The 27,307-nt window shown below is 39.3% G+C and overlaps 1 protein-coding gene across 9 annotated transcripts in view; it reads right to left on the reverse strand.

The window, feature by feature from the left end:
• Nucleotides 1-542: 542 nt before the first annotated feature.
• USP47 (ubiquitin specific peptidase 47) overlaps nt 543-27,307 on the reverse strand; it is a 50,672-nt gene continuing 23,907 nt past the window's right edge. For 6 of the 9 annotated variants that reach the window (XM_062495564.1, XM_062495563.1, XM_062495571.1 and 3 more), the window contains 20 exons: nt 21,351-21,446; nt 21,108-21,260; nt 19,570-19,737; nt 17,699-17,830; nt 16,946-17,022; nt 16,578-16,633; nt 15,924-16,036; nt 14,961-15,065; nt 13,756-13,963; nt 13,230-13,345; nt 12,209-12,328; nt 10,194-10,977; nt 8,295-8,470; nt 8,057-8,137; nt 6,921-7,036; nt 6,099-6,217; nt 4,516-4,646; nt 3,137-3,184; nt 2,918-3,048; nt 543-1,919 (listed from right to left, as the gene is read on the reverse strand). In XM_062495564.1, the coding sequence (XP_062351548.1) occupies nt 1,745-1,919; nt 2,918-3,048; nt 3,137-3,184; nt 4,516-4,646; nt 6,099-6,217; nt 6,921-7,036; nt 8,057-8,137; nt 8,295-8,470; nt 10,194-10,977; nt 12,209-12,328; nt 13,230-13,345; nt 13,756-13,963; nt 14,961-15,065; nt 15,924-16,036; nt 16,578-16,633; nt 16,946-17,022; nt 17,699-17,830; nt 19,570-19,737; nt 21,108-21,260; nt 21,351-21,446 (3,105 nt within the window). In that variant the 3' untranslated portion in view covers nt 543-1,744. The remainder of the gene's footprint in view (nt 1,920-2,917; nt 3,049-3,136; nt 3,185-4,515; nt 4,647-6,098; nt 6,218-6,920; nt 7,037-8,056; nt 8,138-8,294; nt 8,471-10,193; nt 10,978-12,208; nt 12,329-13,229; nt 13,346-13,755; nt 13,964-14,960; nt 15,066-15,923; nt 16,037-16,577; nt 16,634-16,945; nt 17,023-17,698; nt 17,831-19,569; nt 19,738-21,107; nt 21,261-21,350; nt 21,447-27,307) is intronic. The other 3 variants (XM_062495567.1, XM_062495566.1, XM_062495565.1) reach the window with 2 other exon arrangements.

The raw sequence follows: 27,307 nt of genomic DNA on the forward strand, positions 1-27,307 counted from the left end.
GTACCCTACCTAAGGGATGGCATTTCCCTCTCTGCTCCCTTTGCCCCCACTTCCAACCTCACAGATTTTGGCCAAGAGGCAGCACAGAACAGGCAGAAGAGGAAGAATCAGGGAATGCCTGCAATGCCTCTGTGCAATGCCTGCTTTTCAGGCTGCCAGATTCCTCAGCATGTTTAGGTTGCTGCAGGCCAGCATGCAAGGAAGAACTGAAGGTTCTGTTATTGAACACCCCTTTCCCTCTGGAGCGAAATTTAGCTCCCAGTCATACTTGAGAACTTGAAGGTTTCACTGGTGAGAAGTTCAGTTCTGGAAAAGGAGACTCACAGTTGAAGAAAATACTGGTGTGAACATGAAGAGGAGCAGCAGCCAGGCTCTAAACCAGTTCCTGTAACACTCTGAACATGGAGGGGGTGTGCACATACACACCAACACACAGCCTTGCAACTCCACCACTGCCTTGGGGAAATCTGTATTTCCATGAAACAATTCCATACTTTTTAAAAATAAAAACCACAGCATTTAATGATTAAAATAACACAGCAGAATGAACAAATGTTTTATTGGCATGTTCATTGTTGTAAACAGCATCTGGCATGAAAAAGTTTACCAAAATCTTTTTGATTATTATAAATTAGGTGGTTTTTCCAAAAACTATGGAGAATTATTCTCTATTGATCTTTATGGACCAAAGCAAAGAATTGCTGTTCATAGGCTTTGCAATGAAATCATGTTGACTGCATCAGTCTTTGCACCACAGCCTGAACTACTGAGTTCATCGTTGAGGTGTTAAGAGGTTGCCCCAGTATTTGACTACACATAGCTATGGAATCAACTCTGGGAAAAACAAACTGACTTTTAGCAGGTGGAAAAGATGCAAACTTGTAATAGTCTTAAAAACAAAATGTACAAAAAGTAGCAGAACAGAACAAAAACTTCATTAACAAGGGGAAGTACAACCCTAAAGTACCCAGCATCGTCAAACATAAAATGAATACAAATTTAAATAGGCAACTCTGCTTCCAAATGTACACAACGCATGTTGATATGTGTAAAGAAATAGCATGGAAAATAGCTAACTGCAGTTCTGGTAAACGGACAGGGCAGATTTTATTTACACATCGAACGCAATACACTAGAGCTGCTCATCGGTAACCTATTCAAAACCACTCGACCTTACAACAGCACTTCTCAAACAACAGCAGCTGCCTGCCAGCAGCCTCCTGCAGACACCTCTCAGACCCCTGCTTTATGGAAGAGCTCTCTAAACCCCTACCCGTGCAGCACTCCACGCCCGGCCCTCCCCACTGCTCTCCTAGAACCGATGTGTTAACGTTTACTTCGGACTCTCTGATGAGGTAATGCGTGTATCAGTGAAACAAACAGAGAAAAGGATTCTTTCATGGCCTTTGCACAGCTTTTATTATTAAGCTATGGGTATCCTGTTGGAGGCTAGTTTCACTAGCTACTACGTGCACACTGTCCTCAACAATTTGCACTCGTTTCCCTCCCCACCCAGGTTTGAGCTCTAATCTTTGATTTGCACATCCCTTTTAGCTTTACAGTAACGTGACTCTAGTGCACGACATGATTGCAGTCCGGCAGTGCCCGCGGGCCGGCGCCGGCCGCCGTGCTGGTGCCAGCGCCTTACACCTAATGAATGTCCTGCCCCAAGGGCACTACGGTCCTACTGAACCTTCGGATTGGAAACAAAAGAAATTCCCCAGGGAAAATGCTGCAGCGAGTATCAGTCTTGAGTCAAATCTTTATTTGGTGCTCCATCCAGATAAATTTTTAGTGCTTTTTCTTTACGGGGGGAGTAGGTTACCCGGTGTCCAGTTTTCTGCAGTCTGCTGCTTTCTTTTTTCATCAGTTCATTTCTTTGCTCATCTGTTAATTCCATTAATTCTTCAGTTTTATCCCTAAAAATGTAAGCACAGGTTCAAATTCATATCAATACAGTAACCACAAGCAGACTTTTGATGTTTCTTTTGCTCAAGTTTTTTTGCTTTGTGATTTAGTAAAAGCCACAACTAAGCATACTACTTCTCAGGGATTGCTTTACTCTGCAGGAACGGGCAACGTGTCTAAATCTGCTTTTCCAGCAGAAACATTGAGTGTTCTGCCTGACTGCAGATCAGGGCAAGAAACAAGCCCACACTCCTCCATCTCTCATATTCCTCTTCTTTAGAGACAGCCACAGCTCTGCTCTGTTTTGGTCTCAGTGCCAGCAGCTGGAAGCTGTTACCAGTCAGTTGGAGGTGTCAGCCAGTCCTTACCAGATGTTCTCCCAAGCCATTTTCATCAGGACCAGCACATTATTAAACAGCTGTTTTGCCCCAGCTCAGGTGCCATTATGCAAAATGCCACAGCGATGTGTCCATGAGGTTTCCCCACCCACCAAGCTTAGGAGAAATGACAATACTCAAGTTCTCAGTCCTCAACTCCTGCCCTGGGCTACTGCCACCAGCTGATCAACCTTTTTCACATGAACAGATTTTTTAGCATAACAGGCTTTCTAGAAAGAATCCACACTAATTTCTCAAAGGAATAAACTTGGACAATAAAATCCTTGCTCTCCAAAACCTACAGCAAGACTCTCACTAAATCCATGTGGGACATGGCTCTATTTTAAGAAATTAAATCCAGATCCACACTCAAGCACAGCAGCTAGCTTTAATTTCAGTGGTTTGGGAGGGAAGATTGAGTAAAAAGGTGCAGTGCTCATTTTCTTAAAATCAATTAATATTCAGGCTTTTAGGAAGCTGAGGAGCACAAATATTTCAGCTGAATGTTTCAAACCTTTTCTTGAAGGTAAAAAAGAGTATTTTATGTTCCTGTCCATTACATCACTCCACAAATGTTAACCACAGCTTTTTTTTTTTTGGTGTGGTTTATTATACTGTAATGAAATACATACCTATAAAATATTACTGCACCATCATCACAAATGTACAGGGGCCAGACATTCAATGTAGATACTTTTGGATTCCAGTCCAAGTCTTGATGAATCTCTAGTATGGAAATGTCACATGGAAAGGTTCCTCTACCCTGAAAAAAGCAATTACTTAATGAATACAATAAAACTCATCATACATCTGTGCCATTAAAAGGTAAAAATACACAAATTCTTACTTACCTTTGCAAATTCGATGTTTTCTAAGGGTATTCCACTTATTTCACTTAGCTGTGAAGAGAAATGGTGGATTTAATACTGTTCCAAAGCAACATTACACAGTGCCTACATAAAATCAATAGTTGCCAAATCCAGAAGTCCAATTATCTGCAAGTCCTCCAGTGTACAAAATCACAGTGCCAAGTACACATTGTTAACATTTCTGAGGTTACCAGTGTGTGTCACAAGTGACGCTTGCTGTGACAGCATTTCATCACACTTCTCTTAACACCCAAGGAGAGACAAAGAAAGTTCATAGAAACAGTTCATTAATAACATTCAGGTTCCATGACAAAGAGACCAAGTGCCTTCTGTTAAACCCTGTGTGACATGGAAGGTGTTACCTAGCCACCCTGGGAGCAGGCACAGCTGGAAAATATGCATGACTAAGTCCCACCTCCACACATCTGTACTTCCTAGCAGAACTTCAAGAAATAAAATTGCTCCCTGCACACCAGGGAATTCTTAAGGCAAGAAAACAAGGGCAGTCAACTCTTTCTTCAGTTACAAGGGAGGAGGAATTCTTGACTACATGGAAGAACTGCAGTCGTAACTTTTTTCCTACCTGTGGAATGTAAGAAAGCAGCCCACAGCTTAACCTGTGTAAAACACAAACCCAGCCTGAGAACTAACACCCCATATTTACCTGTTCTCAGGGTCACCTACATCAGCACTTTTACTTGCCTCCTAACAACTGGGTATTGCCATGGTATAAATTAACATTTCTCCATGAGTGGAACCCTGTGATACACTGGATTAACAGAACAGTCTCAACAGGAGACACTCCTACTCCAGATTTCTGCTGGGATCACACAGGTCTGCTTACCCGTTAGAATACCCTGGCCTCAGGTAAAACCAAACCATACCACAGCCACGCTTCTTTCCAACCTAAACATACTTAAACCTACTTGGTACAGCAACACCACCCCTCAGCAACAGCTCTCAAATTCAAATAGAAGGAGGCTGAAAGGTTTCCTATTCTGGAATTACAAAACATTAGCTTGAAAAAACACCAAGAGGCAATAACTTAGCTTTTCTTTCATGTGTGTTTTTTGAGGATAAGGGACACAGGTACTATTAAGCTGCTTAAACTTCAAGATGTGACTTTTTCTGCTTGTATTCACCTGAATACTCTCAGACCAGACCATTGTTTGAAACTAAGAAGTAAAGTTTATAATTCATGTGGTTTGGTAATGGGATAGGATAGATTATCAATTCCTGGGGAAAAATAATAACCGTGAAACAAGATTTTTGGAGCTATGACATCTTTGTGCTTCCCACCACAGAACGTCAATAAGGCTCTTGGTCATCACAAGAAACTTGCATCATGTTACACATTTTACCTTCTCTTTTAATTCTTCAACACTGCTGCTTTCTAGTACTACTTCCTGGAAAGAATCTAATTTCATCTCTGATGGCCTCCACCGTCTCGATAAAACAGCAAGTTGTGACATGGATTTCATCTTTTCTACTCCTAGCAAAGAAAGAGAAATTTTTGTATTAACATCACAAAATATCCTATTTTAAATTAGGGTTTGTCCATAGCTCGAAGACACTCTAATATGGAAGACTGCCCTAGAGATACATGCACAAATTAAGTAACCCAGTGTGCTGCAAGCAGTTCACTTATTAAAAAGGGAAAGAGGAAAGGACTATGATTTAGTTGAAGTTTTCTGTTACCAGCTCCTTTAAAGGAATTTTTCATGGGCAGGATCTCCTTGAAAGCACAGGGCAGTTTTCCATAAGGCCCAGCTCAGTCACCCATAGCAGATCTACCCAGCCAGCCAGAGGCTGACTCCAGATCCAGCATCTACAGGAAACCTTCCTCAGCCATCCACTCTTTATTCGTGTGCTTCACTTCCTTCACCGAGTTAACTTCTACATTTCCCTCACCAACCCCACACTTGTAATTGAAATCTTCTTTCCACCCACCACCTTCAAAAGAGTTTAAGTATGGGCTGCCTCCAGCCTTTTTATGCCTTGCTCCAGGTTCCAGAGCTGTCTCTGGCTGACAGAGCAATACTGTTTCTAGTACAATTAGATAAGCAGAAGTGACATCCAAGGGCTGATTTTAATTTTAATTAGTCTATAATTTTATCACCTAGCATGCAGAATGTGTGGCTTAGACATTTATGTCTCACATTACAGGCTTGTTTTGCATGAAACTGTTGCAGAACACTTGGAATCTCTGTAATCTACAATCTATCTGTGAGTTAGGTGGGCTGCAGTGTCTAAAGCTGTATCTCCAAGACCTACTCACTACAAAAAAAGTATAGCAATTATCTAAATCTAATAATAAATAATCGAATAAACATTTTCAACTGCAAAGTCTGAACTGTAGGAGGAGCTGATACATATGTCCATAGGAATCTGCAGGCCTCTGCAATCTCCCAGGTTCATTTCAAATTTTGACACTTGCGTTGGCACAATTCTGTTAGAACTGAAAATAGCAGAACTGAACACAGCTGCCAAAATACTCAACTAACAGCTAAGTGAGACTTCTTAAACCAGGAATTCTTGGGAAGAAAATTCCTGAGTGAATGGAATTCACATTCTTCATCCACACATTAACTGCAGTATTTGTTAATCTAGAGGCCAGAGAGAGTGGCCTTTTTTTACCCATAAATTGTGCTTTTGCATTCAGGATCAAAATCTTAAGTGTATATACAAAGAAATACTTAAGAAATTGATTAATTTAAATGATATTTAAGCAGAATTTCAGAAACATTCTGCTAACATTTGATTCCAAAATTGTTTTGATGAACTAAAGTTTCTGTTCCAAATTCCTTCATGACAGAAGTGGTTTTTTTCAATCCTGTCTGAAAACTACTAAATGACTGAACTGCTTTGCCAACTTAAATTATACAAATATATTGTGTATCTGCACCTAGTCATCACCAACACTAACTCAAAAACAAATCATTACCATCAAGTATTTCCAAGAAGACCTCCCAGTTGCTGGAAATATTGATATCTTCTTCATAGATATGATAATCCAGAAACACAGTGCCTGGATTCTTCCAGGTTTTCTTTCGTAGGCGAAACCTATAAATTTATCACAATAACCCCCAGTGAATTTCTATCTGCACATGAACACTTAGCACTGGCAGAGATCAAAACAGTGTTTTCTGACAAAACTGAAATTCTACAGCTCATTGATTCAAGGCTCGGTGAAGTTTAACAGGAGCAAATTTAATGTTCTGAAACAGTCCTGACAGCAGGGTGCCACTGCTAGCTCAGTGATGAACCATTCATAAGCCCAAGGGAAACAAGTCTGTATTCCACTTGTTCAGTGCAGGAAATATGTAGGGATTTATAGGAAGAAAACTGTTTCCTAGTTAGGGATTACCCAATTATGGCAGAGGGCACAACCCAGACCAGTGCTGTACACGCACAGTGATGCTGTGCAAGCAGTTTGCTGCAGTGATCCATGCTGGGCTTGCATGTAGAGAGCAGGTGGCCCTTTTAAGAACTGATTTACTTAATGTTCCCTTTTCTGAAGGGAATCATCATTAGAGAGATCTGATGCTGCAGACATGTTGCACACAGGCAACTCCATGTAAACATTATCCCCTATAGCATTCATTCTGCATGAGATGAAAGCTAAGAATTGCTGAATTAGTGTTTGTATTGACAAACTGACTCAAAAACCACAGCAACTTATTTCTCTTTCTTTCATTACTTTCTTCCTCCACAAGAGGAAGGAAATCCCCAAACACATTTTAAAATGATATTTAATCAGGTTCACCTGTCAATTGTCAAGTCTAGGCCACACTGCTCTCGAAGCTGAGGAAGAAGTTCCTCTTTGGACTGTCGGACAGTCATTCCTTTAGCAAAAACTGCATCTAGAAGAAACTTGCATGGCTGTGAACATAAATAGAGAGAGATTAAACACAGAATTCTTTTGAACACAAAACTCTGGTTTTGCTCCGTTTGTGCTTTGTGACCTGTCCCATCCACCTGGCAACAAGATCAGTAGAAGGTTTCTCATTAACAAGGTGAATGAATTCATTAAAATGGGGTGTAACTAATTTGTGTGGCACAGCCCTTTGGCAGGGCACTCCAACTCTCTGCCTGCCTGTGCTGGGCTGCTAACATCACATTCACATTCCACACAATGGCAAAGGAGCTTTCCAATTAAATAAGCCACATTATCATAAAAATGCCACTTTCTTGGCTTTCATGGATCAGACACAGCTCCTTGACTCCATGAAAGTTGCTTTTAAATTTATCTTATTCCCCTGCTTTAGTAGTTCATCTTAGTCTCTTATCCATTATTAATACATATTCTGAAGTTCTGCCCAAAAAATAAAATTAAAGTGCATACAAAGTCAACTTCTAAAGACTGCAATCTATTCAGTTTACAGTCTATATACCCACTTCTGTATGTTTCATGTCCCAGAAGATGTAACGAGCTTATGAGCTGCTTTACTGCAAGAGAAGCACTTCTGTTTCAGGCTTGCCTTATGCAGAGGGGCCCGTTACCCAGATAACTCCCCTGACAAGCACAATCTGCAGCACATGAATGGGATGAATTAGATCAGTTCAGCATCACCGAAAACCAAAGCCACGAGCAAACAGTTTCTTCTTTGGAGAGAATGCTACGTGACTGTCATGCATTTAAGGGAAACAAAGAAACAATTCACTTGCACTCCATTTACACTACAGAAATAAAGACACTTGAGAGATAGTGGTAAGTCACACTCCAACTGCTTACTTGGAACACAAATCATCTCAAACTTCCTTTCTAAATCCAGAAAAACTTGCAGGGAAATGTGAAGAAAAGAAGGAGTTTCATTTTTTTCCAAGATTTCAAAGCAAAACTGTGGCCAAGACACATATTAATATTTTTGTGAATCAACCTTAAAACATTCAGTGCCTTACCTCAGGCTCATTTACCAAGAGCTGATAGACTTTAACTCTGTATTCACCCTTCTTAAGGGCTCTTCCAAGTCTAATAGTTATCTAGAATGCAAAAGGAATGTTAGAACTTGTATCAAAATCAGAACTGTACTTTGTAACATGCTACCAAGACCAAAATAATTATTTCACCTGCTGTAAATTAACTTTATCTATATTGTACCAATATACTTTCAGTGATTTAAAATAACTTCTAAATAACCTTATTGTCATCAGAAAATGACGAAAGGGTCTCATTCAGCCGAACACTCTCAAACTCTTGATTGCTGGCATAGACTCTAAAGACTTTGAAGTGAGAAGATGGAACTCCAACAAAAGGCTCCAAGTGTTGCTTGAAGGCAGACAGTGTAATTCTTTTATCAACATGCACCATCAGCCCTAAGCAAAAATAAAGATAAAAATGGTATGAAACACCTTGCTACCCAAAAAAAACCCAAAAAAAACAAAAAAAAAAAAAAAAAAAAAACAAACAAAAAAACAGTCTCACATACAATTTCCATTTATTCAGAGCAAGCACTTTGCATAATAGTACTGAAAAGGCAGAATTATGGTTAATGGCTACAGGTACATTTTATCTAATGATGTTATCCTAACATTTAGAAGCTCTGCTATATTTTAAGTATTTATGGGCAGGTATTTCTGGGGGACACTGCAGTTCCAAAAGCCTGGTTTGCATTCAGTGGCACAGGGCAGCAGAGCAGTATCTTGTCTGTTCAGAAAGAAAACAAACAGAATTCCATTGAGCAATTGCAGATAATCCCCCTACAGCTTTCCCTGCCTCAAGGGAGGGGGAATTGCCTTGGTGTTGGGACTGGCCAGGCACAGGCCACCCAAACCCTTCTGTCTTCCTTCTTGGCTTTCAGTACTGAAAAGCTCAATTACGTGTTATGGAAGGCCACAAGGTATCAAGACAAACTCAAATCCAGATTAAGAGACTTTTTAATGGAATAATGTTGCAATTAAGGAAAAACTGTCATAACATGAAATTCTGAGAAGTAAAGGGAATTGTTTATCTTCAGAAATCATGTTTCTTAACACATGCAATTTGTACTACACCACAAGCTATGTCATGATTATATAACGTCATGACACTATAATAAACTATTCCGAAAACTGAAGTGAACAAATAAATTATTTGAATTACACTAAAAATAAATAAAAGCTTTCCCCTCAGGATAACGGTTCACGCAGTATACTATGATAACATCAGAATTACTGCAAACAAATAATTCCTGAATCCAACTAGCCCTACCAAAACAAAACAGGGAAAAATGAAAGCAGTTCAGAGTTAGCCCCAAAGAAAGACCATTCCAAGCCAAAGGAGTAATTTTATCATCAAAGCTTTAGTAGATGCAAATAAATTTCTCTGAGTGAAATTCTTCTTTCTCTATACTATTAAAATCAGCATTTCTGGATCGACATGAAAGCTTTGCCTTTCAAAATATTTATCTTGTATCTTGCTATTCTTTAATTCTTATTTGCTAGTTACAAAGCACATGCAGGTATGGAGCATTAATGAAATTATTTATTTTTATGACAATTATACACCACTTAGGCTCTTACACTGAACTTGTTTGGACACTTTTGTGTCAGTCATATGCCTCTCTGAACCCAGTGTATTTCAGTTAGTGAATTAAACTGTCAATATCAAGTATATTTGAATTTTCTTTACAGTCAAATGACTAGGGCTTTTCAGATTTGTTAGTCAAAGTGGTAACAGAAATGTGCTGTTTTAACCACATCAAATCAGTGCATTTTGAAACAGGTGAATCAGCAGCAGCAGATGCAACTATGATCCTTTCACTGGAAGACAACTCAGCTGGATCTCCAGGGAGCACTATCAATACACATAACTAAGTAGAAGTTCATTTTCTTGGAAACAAAAGAGCAAGACACTTTTCAAATATCTAATCACTTATTACAAGATCAAAATTAGGCTAGATTTTTGCTGCACATCACATCCTGTCTGCACTTTTGCTAGCTTTAATTTGACATTATAATCAAGCTTTTCAATACTGCCATCAGACTTTTTAACACAGCATAAGAATTAAGCAGTAAAACCCACAGAATTATTTTAAGGCACTTCAAAAAGAATACGTACATTTTTGCCCTTCCCCTGAACCTTCCTCTGCAGTGTAGGGCTCTGATTTGAAGTACATGTACTGTGCTTCTCCTCTGCTCTTGCCACTTTCATCATATTCACTGTCTGTTCCAGAATCCTCCTCTGCTGTGTCCCAGGTTTCCTTCTTGCCCTGGTTGGCCTTTGATCGCCTGCTGCTGGTGATGCTGTGAGAATCCAGCCCGTTGGCCAGGGGGAGGGGGGCACTGTCCACGTTGCACAAAGTGTCACTGCTGTGGCTGGAGCTGAGGATGTCACTGTCCACAGAACTCGTACTTCTGTCGTTATTGACATCCGAGTCCGACCGCTCCTCCGACTGCAGATTCTCTGGGTCAGAAATCTGAATCTGGTTGTCAAGTTCTCTGTTTTCTGCTGATGCTGAAGAGTCTATTTCATTTAAAGGTGACTCAATGTTTTCAAAATCACTGGCTTCTGTGCTTTTGCTGCTGTCTCCATTATCTCCTTCCTGCTGCTGCTGTTGCTGCAGGGACAAGCTTTTAAGTTTTTCAGTGCTTTCTTCCAAAATTGCCTCTACAGATTTCGTATTGCCTATAGGTCCTTTTAATCTTTCACAAGGTTCCTCCACGTTACCTGCAGCCCCACCAGACTTCTGATAAAGCACCCGCCTGAGCTGAGACCCAGGAGCTTGCTCTGGCAAGGAGACATACAGCCTGATGGTGTTAGCGTGACGATCCAAGAGCTTCCACAGCTGAGAGTCTGTGTACGTCACATGGCGGTCCAGAGACTCCGAGCTTTCCACAAACACCTGGACAGGAAAAGTGTTGTATCATGGAGTCTTCTTTAACATAAATGCAACAACAGCAGACACAGGACCGAGCACACATTAGAAATAATGCCATCAGAAAACACCACCTTTTAACAGAGTGTTGAAATACATGCTTAGAAAAAGAGACTGAGGAGTTTGCAGTATAATAGTGATTTCTCTTTTCCTTGTTTTCACAACCATGTTAAGACTGGAGTGAACTGTAAGCAGACTGACCACCTGCTGGAACCCATTCAGAAATGGATTCATAAATCACTCCACGTGCACCCTTCATCTGTGCAGAGCACAGATAGCAGTGAGCCCCACCACTGCAGCAGATGCTTTTTATTTTCTAGTACAGGCATAAGGAAGTTTTAAACGTATACACTTAAAATGTATATATAAAATGTATATGTGCAAGCAATAGTGCAAATCAAATGTCTCTCTTCCCATTGTCAAAGGGCTCAAAAGGTCTCTAAATGGCACTCAATGCCATTGTTTTGCCCAGCTGTGAGCCACCAAAGCCTTCCTTACTCTTTCTTCATCAAGATTTAACATTGAGCTTCAACTTCAGAGGCAGAGGATGTGTAAAATGTACTAAAAGATTTGCTATTTCTCCTGTAGTAAAAAAGGGCTATGTATGCATTTAAAATGTTAGTTATTTGAGGACTAAGCTACTCTTACTCTGAATGCATTACACAATTATTATTGGAAATACTTATTAGAAGTATATTTATTTTTTGAAAAAATAATGTAAATTGTCCAGGGGGACTCTTCATAGTGAAAACTACTGAATTTAAGATAAAAACCCACCAAAAACTTGCTTTTAGTTTTGATACTTGTTTCTTAGCATGTTTAATACTGACAGCAGGTACAATTGTTCAGGTGGTTTAGCAAACACATCCAGGCAGGCTTCATAGCAATACATCAATCTTTGCTCCCTGAGAATGCTTGACTGTTAACAGTTTTCATCATGAGCTCAGCATCCTCTGAACCAGAGTAACAAACAGCCAGATGTCTGGTTCTCAATCCACTCTCCTATGTATAGTTGGTTTCACACACAGCCTGGAGTATTCATCAGCACCACTGCACTGGGCCGAGAAACCCCACACACTACAGAGCAAAACACATGACATTTAGCTTGTGTCAACTCCATACCTCTTCCATGCATTTTACAACACAGCAGGCAAACACAAACACAAGGAGTGAAGGATTTAAAACCCAGAGCATGTACCTTGTTGCTTCTAAAGAAGCCTTCAGCTTTCAGTGTTTTGCTGGACACGTTGAGCAGGCGCAGGTCATTGTAGCAGCGCTCCAACACCAACCGCATGGTCTCAGCAGGCAGGTGTGTGGCCTGAAACAGGACAGGGAGATCACACGTGCATCTCACACACCTCCAAAACTGAAAAAAGTGCTTCCTTTCTGGGACTGATCACAGGGAAAGCAGCAGGCTTGTTTATCAACTTTGAAATTGCAAAAGGGAACGCAGTGGGGCGCCTCCCAAACCTGTTCAGTACCACCCAGTGCCTTTCCTCCACCCTTTAACATGTAGCAAGTGTCAATTCTTCAAAAAGGTCAGAGGCATGAAATGGTCTGGCTTCGCAGAGAACTGGAAAACCTTTTATGACAATGGTCTTATCTTTGATGTATGAACCAACCAAAAAATAAAAATATTCTTGAACAACAGGTTCTGCACACCGTTCACTTAATTCTTAGACTGAACTCAATTGCTGGAATCATATTTTATAACAAATATTATGAAGTTACACCAACTACTGAATTATTTTACACAGGAATGAGCAAATGTAATCTCTGTCTTCCAATGCAATGGAAGCAGCAATGTCCCTTAGTTTAAAGCCATGTAAAAATCAATTTGCATCTTAGTAACAAATGGCTGCTGGGATGAAAAGGAGAGATTGTACAAAGAATGTGGACAGCTTTGGATGTTAGGTGTCAAATACTAAAGCTGGGGGGGAAGTTACACTTTGGTTCAGTTGTATGGTAACAGCTCACTAGTTCTCAGGTTGTTCAAGATACTAACTCTAGATGGAAGCAAGAAGCAGCCTGCTGCTTTCAGGAGGAGTGAGCAGGTGGACAAACTCAACTGTAGCATCTAACTGAACCCTACTGGACAGGACTCACAGCATGATCTGCAAAAGGTGCAGGCTCTCATTTATGTATATAAATTATGACACATTTCACAGTCACAAAGAATGAAAACTCTTTAATACAGATCCTTAAGGACTGCAAATTACCTTTGAAATTAGCTGTTTAAACTCTGAAACTGTTTGATTCAAATAAGCTCGCACACTTATTGGAGGAGCAACAGATTCAGTCTTCAAGTTGACTACGTGAACCTTTACCATGACCTCTGCAGGGAGAAGAAAAAAGGCAGTCACATATATACACAGAGAAAATTCAACAGGCAAAGAAAACACACGTATACTTGTCTGATGCAAAAATTACGGGGCTGCATTAAATACAAACAATAATAACTTGAAAAGCAGCCCAATTTCAGAATTATATTTTCCGACCAAATTTAATGTCAAAAAAGAAAAAAAAAAAAAAACCTTCCAGTTTGACAAATTTTAGTATACCTTTGACCTGCTTCAACTAGAAGCAAGTCAGTAGCACAGCACATACGTAGTTCTGAATACTGACTGTAAAATCTAGGTTTTCTTCTTTCGACACCTCATACTGAAGCTGTTTTACAGCTCCGTGCTTGTGCACCACACAATACAGAGGACAAACTAAAACCACGTACGTAACTACATGTCTCACCCCCAGGTTTATAGCACTGGAAGATTTGGTCAGGCTTCCTTGTTTCCAGCAGCAAGTCGAACATGTAGGTTGACTTGACCCCTCCGAGTACCAAACCCATGGGGGTATCCTCCTCTCCTTCGTACGAGCGCTCCAGGTAGTCGTGGAACTCGTCGTACTTGACGAGGCGACAGCAGTCCAAGGGAACAGCCTCCTCCAAATCCATCAGCTAAACGTGCACACACAGAGCCCCCAGCATTAGTAATGCTCTCAGCTTAGCTGTGCCTTGCCAGCTAGAAATACCTCACTGTGTGCACATTCAGGAACCCCTTCAATTCAATTTTCAATTCAAAACACAGCACGGATATTTTATACACATGCAATATAAGGACATGTTTCCAAATTCAAATAGAAGCCTGCATGAAAATACAGAAGAGAGGGAATTCTGGAAAGTATGTACACAGGCACATGAAGACAGGTCCCAGAAGTATCCTCACAGGAATACGTTGCCTATCACTTATACCAGATGGCATCTTAGAGGCCTGAGGCAGTCATGTCCACTAATTACTTTCTGTGCATCTCAAGGAGATACTAGCACATCCCAAATCTCTAAGTCCCTTGCTGGTCCTCTCCCAGCCAAAAACATATGGCAAGAAACAAACAGCACAACAGGTGAGCAAGAATTGTTATCTTCAGCTCCCACCTGTTCGTGCAAGGCAGAGATCAACAGATGCCTTGGTGTTCACTCCTGTTACTGAATTAGCACCCAGGGAGATTCTCAAGAACTCTGTCATTACGTATCTAATACAAGGTTTTTACTGCCACACAAATGAAAGTGTTCAGAATTCTTTCAATTTGCTGAGGCCATGGTGAGTCTAACAGCAGCGCACAGTCTGATTTTAAAATAAGGGTGTGCCAGATCATACTGCCTTTTGCAAGGGCAGGCTGCATCACTCCACCCATCAGTTGATGGCTACTGGCAGAAAACTTAAGCAACAATGGCAAACTAAACTAGAACATCTTTAAAAAAAAAACCAGAACAAAATATAATATGCCATCACACAGAGCCTCCCAAGAACAAGCCCCCAAAACCAACGCCCCATAAAACCCCACAGCAAAGCCCTCTAAAACACTCCCACAGTATCACCAATTTAAAATCTGAAGACATACAGATAGTAGAAAACACTACATCAAACAATTTAACTATCCTGTAATGCATGGCATACCTTGTAAGCTATTTCTACAGCTTCCTTCAGTGTTCTGTCCTTATGAACCTCCAATTTGTTCTCCATCATTATTTGCTTTGTAGGATGCATGCAGAATAATTTAATCTACGAAATACAAAAGGAAGAAAAATTATCATGAAGGCATTTTTCTTTGCTTTTAAGTTGCAAACCCCATATTCAAGCAATTAATATGAAATACACCTTTAGCTCTGCTTCAGCTGCGAGATGGTTTCCTTCCAGCTGCAGAGAGACAACTGCAGACAGAAAATGTCAAAGGCACACGAGGCATATGTGTATACCTGAATATTTCTCCCAGCTAGGGTACAGCTTCTATAACCAGACCATCTTGTAGCCACAGGCAGGGAGCAAATGCTCCAAAGCAAAATGCACATATGAACAATAAATGCGAAATTCCTTTTTCACATAATGCTACACATTTTGCAATGAGAGAACTTCCTCATAAAATCACTTGGTTCACAGACAGAGCAGCTGACTGCCATGCTTGTAAGGCACTGAGGTCCTATTTTGTTTGTAACTATTGAATCCAGGGTTGGAAAAAATTCTGCTTTTTCCGCTATTTAGAATTAGTTTAAGAAACACCATTGCACAAAGTCAAGGGTCACAATATGAAAAGATTTAACAGTACAAAACACCTAACATGCAGCATTACACATTCTTTGGAAGTAATTTTGCTGGAAATAAGTGATGCCAGATGAACTGGTTTTGTTTTGATTTTAATACCAATTCAAATCCACACGGAATACATGAATTCAACAAAAATGCCTGGTGAATACCTCGCCTACACTATATACATTTTTCCAACAGGTGTGCAATTCATTTAAAAGAACGGTTAGTGCACACGTTTATCACAAAGGAGTCCTTGTACTGTAGTAAAAAAACCTGTTTACTGCAGAGACATTTCCCACTAGCAGTGCATTGTCACTCAGTCCAGCAGAAATTCACCTTGCATGTGTTGCGTTCAATTTCACGTTGCCTCTTTTCTTGTTCTTCTAATTCTCTCTCTTTCTGGACCAATTGTTTAATGTGCTCTGGATATTCATGTGCTTCAAGAAACTCTGCCAGTAAAAACAAAGCAATAGTTTAAATAAATGCAGGTTTTTTTGCAGCTGGCAACCCTTTAGGCATTACAGATATATTTGAGTTACCTTTCTTGCCTTTTCACCTCTTTCTTTTTTTCCGCACAAATTTCCCACTATACCATGCCCTGTTCTCTCTTTCATTATTTAAATTAAACTGAAGTCAGCCTCTTACTCCCCTTACTTAATGTTATCAGCAACACAAGAAAGTGATAGTAACAGAAGATTTCAGTATCAGTATGCAAAGCTTTGCTGTCTGTAGTAAAGAAATACACTAAAGCTAATGACTGCATTGATCCTGTTTTTACAATAAACGCAAATACTCTTCTAGAAAGTGAATTAGTTGATAACAAAAGTCTCAAGATATCACCTATATTGTGAAAAAATAAATATTGCACTTCATGCAAATTAATGTGCTTTATGACATTGTTTCATACCAAGAAACAAAACCTCAACACGCAACACTTAAGTTAAAAAAAAAAAAAATCCCAACTTTTACAAATCCACATGTCTGACTTACTTGCATTTCTTGCTGGATCTTTCAGTCTGTATATCAGCATGTAAGCATTTGTGGAGCTAGGGGGAGAAAAGAGACAGCTGAATTTATCACTCAGGAGACAATATTGGTTTCAAAAGCTGTTCTGGTTTCTTTATCTTCCAGTAAGAAGCTATGTCATATCTGAGTAATACACGAACCAAGAAGGATTTTCAAAAACAAGTATCACATTATTTTCATGATCTGAAACAGCAGTCAGGGTAGTTCTTACAACTATCTGAAGCACCTGCTATGAATTTTAAGGTAACATGTTAGGCACATGCACCTTGGCCATTCATTTGATTACACTAAAATACTACTAGAAAGAAAAGTAACATTACAGTACTACTAACCTAGCAAAAGCACTGGAATAATAGCCTCTGCTTCCAGAAGATCCTCCGTATGTTTTCTTAATATCTTCCTGAGTTATCTAACAGAAAATCAATGTAATGATTATTTGACAAACTTGCACTAATCCAGATGCATTTATTTTCATCAGGGAACATAGCATTACACAACACACTATATTAATAATTCCAATTTTAAAATATTTCTGCTTATTTTCTGACTTCCAAAAACAATTTCAGAATGATTTGCTTCTCCATTTCACAATGAATGCAATCATACTTTTTTTAGTTTTCAAAGCAAGAACTTCTTTAGAAAAAGAGAAGGGTTCCCAATGGCAAGAAGTGATTGCTATGGATGACAGCTGGGACACCTCCATCAGCTGCACAGTCTAACAGCACAGGCTGGGCTGTAGCACATCTACAAACACTTCACATGCTCTTCACATGTACAGAAGGCAAAACGCTACATCCAGCTTGGTCTGTACATGAATAAAGGTTTCTTTAGGAACCACCCCACCAGCACTGCCAAGGACAAACACTCCCTTCCCCACCACACAAAAATACATAGACAAATAAATAAAAATCCTCCAAACCCCTCTAAGTCAGTTAAGCTAATGAGTGAAATGTTAAAATTACATTAAGGCGAGATGATGAAATCAAGGAAGTACATATAATGAAGCTGGAAAGTGGAAAACCACAAAACAGAAACCTATTAGTCCATTTATGAGTAGAAAACATAACTAAAAATACTATTTTTACCTTGCTAACATGCTGATCATTAAAGCTGTACCACTGATCATCACTAAAAGATTTTATACAAGCATAATAATGGCCACCAGCAGCACTTCCAGAATGAACCATAACAGAAAAGAGCTCATACAGTAAAGAACTCTGTGGAGAGAAGAAAAAGCTGTGATACGTATCCAGTGAAGAAAAGCTAAGCAAATGGTAATTAAAAAAAGTTTTAAAACGAGGACACAAACCCAGGTATGTAAATAGCTGGATGCAAAGAGTGGATTTGTGTAACAGAAATTACTTAATGCAACAGGCACTGAACAAAACCACAGCTCTGCTAGGCTGAACTTTATACAGGAGTTTGAGGTTGTAGCTGCAAAGCTTAGGTCCATTTGCTATCACCCTCCTCCACATTTGCTGTCATACACTTTTCTTTTCATAGAGAAATGGATGGAAATACAAGGCACTAAGCACATGCCTTCAAAATAAAATTGAACCATACTGACTCACAAGTGTTACAAGGATATTTTTAGACTATGTAGAAGAAAGACTATGTTCTCAGCATATCCCACATCCATTACTAAGATATCCAAACCAAAAGCTTGGCTTGACAGCTTGTTTGCCTTGAGAACAAGTAGTATGAAATAACAGGCCAAAGCTACTGTCAATACTTGGGACATCTCACTTGCATTACAGACACATTAAAATATTCTGGTCTTGTTCTAGTCAAGGGACTGGAATCAATTTTTTTATCATTTCCAACTCAGACTGATAGTATTCAGAACATATACCAAAAATACCCTCTCAGAAGGTAATACAAACAGTAGAGATGTGGTGACTAACATGCAAGTCAGCCTTTAAAACTCTTACTCTACAAAAGTACCAGCTGAAGCCAAACAGCTTCCTAACAAGGCTGGATGGAAGCTACTGGCCTAATTTAACACAAGTTCACTGAAAAACAATACATGAAGTACATATTTTAGACATTACCATGAAGTATAAGATTTCTGATGAAAACTCAACCAAGTTGGTCCATGATCTCTACCAACTCTGATGTCCCAGGTAGGATGGCTGCTGGCCTGGACTGACTTGCTATTTAATCCATTTACATTAAGACAACCGAAGGAATATTTAATGCTTAGACCCTTGGCTTCATCCATACCACTGATCAAAATTTCCTAATCTTCTCCTACTAATCTGCAAGATGCTTCAGCAGCTAAATCTAGTAGGCCTTTGGCAGCTGGCCACAAGTGAAAACACTGCTCACAAGACAGGACAGGTGTTCAGTTTGAGGGTCTGCTGCCACAACAAGTTGCTGGATATTCTCAGTCTGACAAGCTGGGAAGACTTTTATTCTCAGGTGACCTCCAAATCAGTTGAATCCTTTCCTTTGTCAAAATGTCAGTTTTTTAAAATTTCAATAAACTCACACACTCCCAACCTCTCACCTCACCTCCAACGTCAGAATTAATCATATTTCTATAATTTACACTTGTGGTGGGTTGACCCTGGCCAAGAACAAAGCATCCCTCCAACCAGCCAGTCACTACTCCCCTCAAGTGGGATAGTGAAGAAAATAAGAAGAGCAAAAGTGGGAACACTTGCGGTTAGAGACAATGGCAGTTTAATTGATAAAGGAAACCAAAAAAATTAATAGTGCAGTGATGCAAAGGCATTACTCACCACCCCACCCCCCAGCAGACCAATGCCCAGCCAGCCTCTGAGCAACAGCAACTTTGCAAAGCCCCCAGTTTTTCCTGCTGAGCAAGATGGTGCACAGCAGGCAAGTGTGGCATGGAATGGCCTGGTGGTGAATCCAAGTCAGTCCTGCCAGCTGTGTCCCTCCTTCCAGCCTCCTGCCCACCCTTCTCACAACCCAGTCAGTGTTGTCATACCTTTTCACTGCCAGCTTTAGAGATCCTCTCTGCTGCACTATTGCTTTCAAGGCAGATTCCTTCATCAACTCCATCATCATTAGAAAAGTCATTGCTCATCTGATCACTGTGACAACTGCCTTCATTTTCAGCTCCACTATCAGTGCAACTCTCGGTCTGAGGAGACTTCTTAAAAGTAAGACATACACACTAACATTATGCACCATTAAAAGTTACATGGAACAAGAAGTAACAGTGTTTGTGAAATGAAAAAGACCACTCTATGAAGCAGTTAAATTCATTAAAAAACTAGAGACCCCTGCAATTCAGTACCAAGAACAGACTTGTTTCTGTTGGTGTCTTCAGTCCACTTCTTCACTATTCCTGGACTCTGTGTGCAACTGAGGGGCAATTAGCAGCTTTAAGACTTAGCAAGGTTATATTTGTTACTAGCCTGTTCCATGCACTAGCTATCTCAATTCAATACCTGGAAGTCTGATACCAAGCACCAAATCTGTTGTAACATGGTCCTGTTTAATCAGAACTGACTGAAAATATTTTCAATCACAATCAAGTCTTTTTTTATCATTTTGACTCACTGGACCGAGCCAAGCTATTAAGAAAGACTGACCAGTGTCCTCTTAACACCATGTTGTCACCAACACTGTGAATGCAGCTCACTCAGTATATTCATCTATCACCTGATCCTCTTGCCTCTGGATAATTGTTTTGATTTTCTGACAGTTGTTAAATTTTATCCGAGTTCTATTCTCCCAGATGAATCTTCCTTGTAATTTATCCCCTGTGTCCACAGACACTTTGAGAGGTATCAAATTGTCTACATGGCATCCTTCTCAAGACAAGGGTTTGTGGAGAGCCAGAAAAGCCTTTCCATAAGCACATCTAGGCAGTATTTCTCTGATACCAGTGCAAGCTGGCAAATGTTTTCAGAATGAAATGAGGGGAATTACTCTGGTCTTCAATGCAAAAGGCATAGTAAATACTTATTGGTGACTGTAACTGCACAACATGAACTTTGGTTAAAACCCAAAAAGTAAAAAGCCAGAAGATGGATGGGAAAAAATAAATTTTTTAAAATCTTATTTCTAAAGTATACACTACATGGTGATTCAGAGGGAAGGAATTCATTACTAGTGATTTCTGGACTAACTTCAGTATTCAGAGTTTTGAAGCTTTACATCACCTCTTATGACCAACACGATTCAGACACGAGTCCCAACTGAATCTTCCATTCTGGAATTGTAGTATTTATGTAGAAGCCTTAAGACTCGTGTCTTTAAATCTGTCATCTGAGTGATGATGTATGAAATCCGAAACAGCTTCTTTATGGAAGCAGGAAGCCCAACTACAGAGAATGTGTTTTGTTTGCAATATTAAAAAAAAATAAATCCACGTGGACAGATTTAAAATCTTCAAATTCTAGCACTAGCATGGCAAAAGAACATTTTATGTAGATGAATAATGTCGTTAAAATGGGTTTATAAGACTGGAATTTTGATTTTTTAAATGAGAAACTTGAAGGAAGTCAAATACTTTACCTCATCTTCAACATCAATAAAGACACTCATGTCCAACTCCTCAGGAAAAGTCATGCGATCATTGAGTTTAATTCTGTGCATTGTGGTGTAATCAAAGTCAAATCTCTTCAGCTGCAATGTCAGCAGGTACGGAAAATGCAAGAACCGCAGACCCTGAATGAAACAAGCACAACATTATGCCTCTGTTATCAGTGATGGTGTTCATTAAAAGAAATTTTTGCAAAATTTCTGATCAGTCTTTACCTTCCTTGCATCACATTTCTTCTTACATCGCTCACAAAAGTACTGGTTTGGGCCATCCAGGATCTCAGGCTGAATGAAAGCATGCAGTGCTTCTTCCTAAGAATAAAAACATGTTACCCCATTTTTAAAGAGTGTTTACTATGCAGGTAGAAACTTACAATGAGATTGCAAGCACATAAAAATACTTCATTTAAATCTACCACCAAAATATGATTGAAAAACTTTGGTACAGATACAACATTCAGGCAAACAGGACCAGAAATCAATCTTTCTACCCAGCCTGAGGTAGAGTAAATCCACAATTACTGTTAACTGTATCTCATTCAGTATTTGATGAATCCCAATTGTCTTTGATTTAATAATTACATTTACTCCTGTTACCTTGCACATCACATTTAGTCATGACTGTAGAGTCATCTGCTGTGAAAATGAGCTTATTTTTAAACCCTGCCTAGTCCTTGCTCTTCCAGAATTTCGAGATGGTTCTTCTGCATTTCTAAAGGGGTTTTTCTCAAGAGATCCAATCCAATATTTAGCGGGGGAAAGAGGAAGTGGCAGAAAAAAATAATGTTACTTGGTTTCTCATTGCCCTGCATGAAGACAGCCTTAGTCCCATTGTACCAAGGGTCTTAGCAAACTGCATTTGAAGACCCTATTTTTAAGTGAAAGCTGGGGAAAGGACAGAGGGAAGAGCATTTGAGTTTTGCTCCCAAAGGAGTGAGAATCAGATATTCTCCTATAAAGCAGAAGTAGTTTCCTAGCTAAACCTTATGAGCAACTAAGCAATAAACTGGAATTTTGTTTTCTGACAGCTGCCTAGTTTGGGGCAGCTCAAAAATCCCCAAAAGTTCTGTTACTAATGCTTATACCTGGGACTTCAATGATTTCTACTTTGCTCCTTCCTACAGAAAGCAACATTCAAAATACAACCAAATTGATCATTACTCCTCTCCCTAACACAATTTGCAGCAATGACACTGCACATTAGGGTGTAAATACGGAAGAACAAACTTGTTCAAACAGAATTCACTAAGAATATTGAGATAGGCTCTCTGAAGAATTTTACCCAGAGGTTTTCCAAGTTAAAACCTGTAACCCAGTCAGCTAGCAAGCCAATAGGCTCCAGGTTGCTGAACTCCAAGTGGAAGCCAGAAATTCTCTGTTCACCCATGGAGATGAAAACAAATACAACTTGCAACAAGGTTTTTAAAGTCATCATTTCTTAAGGAAGGGCCCTGGCTGTTCCCCCGAAGTCTAAGTAAGAAAGAAGGGGCTTCACTGGGCAGGGTAAACTCAGCAGTCATAACATGGCTGGCAAAGAACTTAAGATTGGCAACTAAATCATGGTGTTTGGCAAAACCCACTTTGGGAACAAACCAAGGATATGCCAAGTTCTTCACAAAAGCCCCCAGTTCTTCCCTTCTCTCTTTCCAAGAATGGAGGCAAACAGCAAGAACAACAAAGCAAGTATTTTACAAAAGCTCTGTTGCCGTTGTAGGAGAAAGGACTTTTAAAAAAGGACTATTCCAGGCGACAATTATTCACAAATGAAAGAGCTGCCAACACCACAGAAAAACTGTATAGTGAAGGCAGTCATCTCAATTTCCCATTTTATGAGCCAGCTATAAAGACCCTTGAACAGCCCTGAAATCACAGCTCTCGGGCAGAGATTCTCCAGACACGTGAAAACCTTTTAGAGTCTGAATTGAACTGCTGTCTGTATTTTTACTTCCTAAATGCTACAAAGGCTGACTTGTTTTTAATGCCAGGGCCACAGACAGCTAATGTTATTATGTACTGAAATGTGAGGAATCTCATTCTAAAATATAAGGAAAAAAATTAAACAAGTTAGAACCTGCTTTAAAAGAAAGCAGAAGAAATGCATTGCTGTATTTTGACTATTATTCAGAACTGTTTCAGGGAAAGCAAAAAAGTTAATGGCTAACACAGAAAACATGCATCAGGAAACATCACATAATGACATCATAATCACAGTGACAGAACTCTCCCTTGTGAGCCAAATGCCAATTAAGGCAAGAAAAATGTATTTCAAGTGTGAGAAAAGAGTTGCAGCTCGTGTATCAGCATGAATATAAACGGGAATACATGAAGGCTGGGACACAAACAATGGTGCAATGCTCACGCAGACTCATGTGATGTGCAATTTAACAAGGAAACACCCTACAGATTTTTACATAAGGCAAGAAGTGATGATGCTTTGGACACCTGAGAAGGAAATGAAGCATTATTACATCACTCTTGAGGTTTCACTGCCTACCACACATAGTGAACTGTGCTTTGGAAGGCCTGATTGCAGCTCTTGGGACCTCCACAACTTCTGAACTATATAGCCATATATTTTTCAGTCCTTGGATAATGACCAGGCTGACTCCTTTGCCTCCTACACGATCTTTACAGCAAGGTTAGTTCTGCTGATTAGGAGGTTTCTTAATCCAACTCCTATTCTAGTGCAGCTCAGTGCTCTCTGCTCTGACAGTTTACTCAGCAAAAGCAGGGACAAAGCTGCCAAGCTGCACAGACTGTCACAGCACACACCCCATGCCCTGCAGTGCCACCAGAAGCCACTGTTACCTTAGGAGTTACCTTCCAAGTGCCAGATGTTATCTACCCTTGGAGTTACTGAACATTTCCAAAATCCCCTACACGCACTTCCAAATAAAGCATAAGTGATCAAGCTACAGATTAGGATGACAAAAACTCTTTAAATGTCTTTCTAGTTCCAAGAATCAAAATAACAATACAGGCTGAAAGAAATCATCTGGAGATCATCTGATCCTAATCCCCTGCTCATACCAGGTCCAACTTTAAGCATACTGCTCAGAGCCTTGTCCAGCCAAGTTCTAAGTGCATCCAGTTTTTAATACTCAGATTTCTATCACTTAGCACACTAAAATGCTCTAACAATTCAACCTAATTATCGTCTGGCTCAAGAGAGACACTGCAGGGAACTTTCTCTCCATAAAATGCATTATGATCTAGCTCAGTAGTTTGACAGGAGCCACACTGCAAGCAATGTACATGTGTACATTTGTAAAACCTCTGAGTAGGAGCAGCAGAACCTTTATGAAAAGCTACACAACAAATGGCATTTAGGCAAAACTGCTCTTGGAAAAAGCTAGAAACTAACTGCCATCTCAGGTTTTCAGAGCTCATCAGTTTCCCTGTGTTCTAAGAGTATGTTCAATGATAAGTACAAGTACTTGTTTCTGATCTAGCTTTAAAAACAAAAAGGAATTATCACATCATCCATATTCTGCCTTCAACAGTTTGGCAAGGACACCACGAAGTAAGTTCACATAAAGTTCAAATTAATTTCTGCCCTAAGAAGGACTACTTGTACACATACTTACACTCTCTAAAGAAAAGCTATGGTACAAAAGATCTTGAAAACTAAGAGCACTTAACAAAACACAACTGTATTTGCTACACCTCCAGAATACTTGGATCATTATTAGTTTTCTGGTGTTATAGATCAACTCTCACTGTGTATTCTAGAAACGTAATTTCAAAATCATTGCTAGTTCCTAGTTGCATCTATCTTTCTCTCCACTGTTCATCCTGCAAACTATTTTCTTTTTACTGCAAAACATTTCACTGTATGCCTAGTGCTGTTAAATTCAGGCACCTATACAAAAGACACTAGTACCTACAAAAATCAGAATGCGAACTGCTGCTCATGTTTACCTCCCTGAAATAAGCCAAATGTTTTTATGCCTAGATTTCTAATGACCTCAAGAAAAGCCTGATTCAGGCTTTTTTTTTGACACCATACTCTTGAACTCTGCAGATACATAAAACTTTTTCAGATACCATCTTGAATTACACACTGACAACACTGATAACATCCCAGAGCTGTCCTAGTGAGTTGGCAGCTATGCCACGTGGAGCTGGGGGATAGAGTAGGCAATCAGAAAAATTCCAAATGCAAACCTTACAACCACAATGAAGAATTTCAGAATTAGTTCACAATAGGAAATGAAGAAAGCATGACATTATCCTTCCCAGTTCATCAGTGTTCCCATGTATTGAGAAGTAATATAAACGAATGCAGCATTTCAAGTGTCTGTGATTCTTTGGTAGTACACAATGTCAAACAGTGAGATAATGCTTTTTAAATGGCATTCTACAGATTCACTTTACTTGAGGGTCATCCATCCATCCTCTCTCATTTGAAAGCAATGGAAAATCACTTACCTCTAACTAGAGTTCTTTGAAGGTAGTATCCTCCTTAGATCCCCTATCTTGGGTTGTGTCGCCTGCTGCAAGTTCCCTCAGGAGCTGACTAGCAAGGTCTAAAAAGTTTTCCATTCCCTTCCATAAGCCCTATTAGCGCATGTGTGAAGGTTTTCATCTCTCAGACCCTTTTGCCTACACCTACTAAATCACATCTATGGATCAATGGAGGATACTACCTTCAGAGAATTCCATTTAGAAACAGGCGATTTTTCCCTTCTCCAAAAGCAAGTATCCTCCATATCTCCCCACTGCTGCAGACTACAGAACTAAAAATTACATCTGCTATCCACCATACATATGCAGGGAGGAGAATCAACTGAATGTAATCAGAGTAAGAATTGAAAAAGCTCAAAAACTGAAGCATCAATATAAGCTGCAACCATGTAAGTTTGTGTAATAAAAATCTTGAACTATTTTCCTCAATGCAGTAAATCCAGCAAATGCTGACTGAAAGGAAAAATATCAAATACTATTAAAAGTAATCTGATATTTATGTCCTTATTAATTCAAGTTTTCTGTTTTTACAAATAGACAAAGTCTTTTTTTAGCATTGCTCTACAGACTTGTCCACTAAGAAAAAAAATTTTTCATCTAAGACACACGAACAATGCATTCTAAATGCAGAATTAAACTATGTGAACTGAACAGTTTTCATTTAATAGATCAGAAAAATCTAGTAATTGAATAAAATAACACAACAAATAAAATTTGGTTCAGGGAATACTGCTAGAAATTAGGGTTAAAAGGTGTAAAGGGAAGTCATCTGTATAAAACATCATTCTGTACTGACAGCTTCAATTAACTGGACAGTTCCAGAAAATCTTATTGCACTCTTAAAAAGAATTCAAAGGATGTTACTAACTTGAATCCCTTTTGCAAGATCAATGTCCCTCACCTTTACTACTTCTCGAGATCGGTATTTAAAGTTTCAAAGTATGAAGCACTTTGAAGCCATACTGCAGTTTAAATGTATTCTAACAATTCTTAACAGAATTACCATTAAGAATTATGGACTATTAGTGCTTTAAAAAATCTTGCCAGCACACTAAATAGAGAAGGAAAAATACTTAGCCTATGATCAACAAGCCAATTACACAAGTGCTTGTTTAGAACAACCTTCACTGAAAGACTTGTTTGATTTATTCTTACTCCACCTCAACTCCATCCACAGTATACTGTGGAATTTGACAGTTTGTAATCTTTTCAGGGGGTGGAAAAACTCAAACAAAAGAACTTCCACAGATTTACTGAGCAATAGTTATGCCTGCCAGCATCAGTAAAGCTGGAGCAAAAGAGACCACGAACACTGGATGTAGAACAGAATTTTTGAATCATCACCAAATTGCTTATTAAAAGGATATGGTATTTAAGAAGTGATCTTTTAAAAGCACAGCAACAACATGGCAATTAAAATAAAATTTTTATGTCAAATGTTCTCTTCTTTCACTAAGACTTTCATTTATGCTATGGAAATTTAGCGAATGTGCCAATAAAAAGAACAACCCAAATAAAACTTTGTGATCTCATAAAAATCTCAAGTAAATGCTGAAGGTTTTATCAGGAAGAAAATAATTGATTACTGCAGCCCTAAGGCAATAAAATTGCATTTCCCCTCCCCTTATACATGCACCAGTAGGACTCATTGAAGGGCAAAAGAAAAAAAAAATCAAACCAAAAAATAAACCAAAAAGCCAAAAAAA

Source organism: Cinclus cinclus, chromosome 6, assembly GCF_963662255.1.
Source record: "Cinclus cinclus chromosome 6, bCinCin1.1, whole genome shotgun sequence".
Classification (NCBI taxonomy): Eukaryota; Metazoa; Chordata; class Aves; order Passeriformes; family Cinclidae; genus Cinclus; species Cinclus cinclus.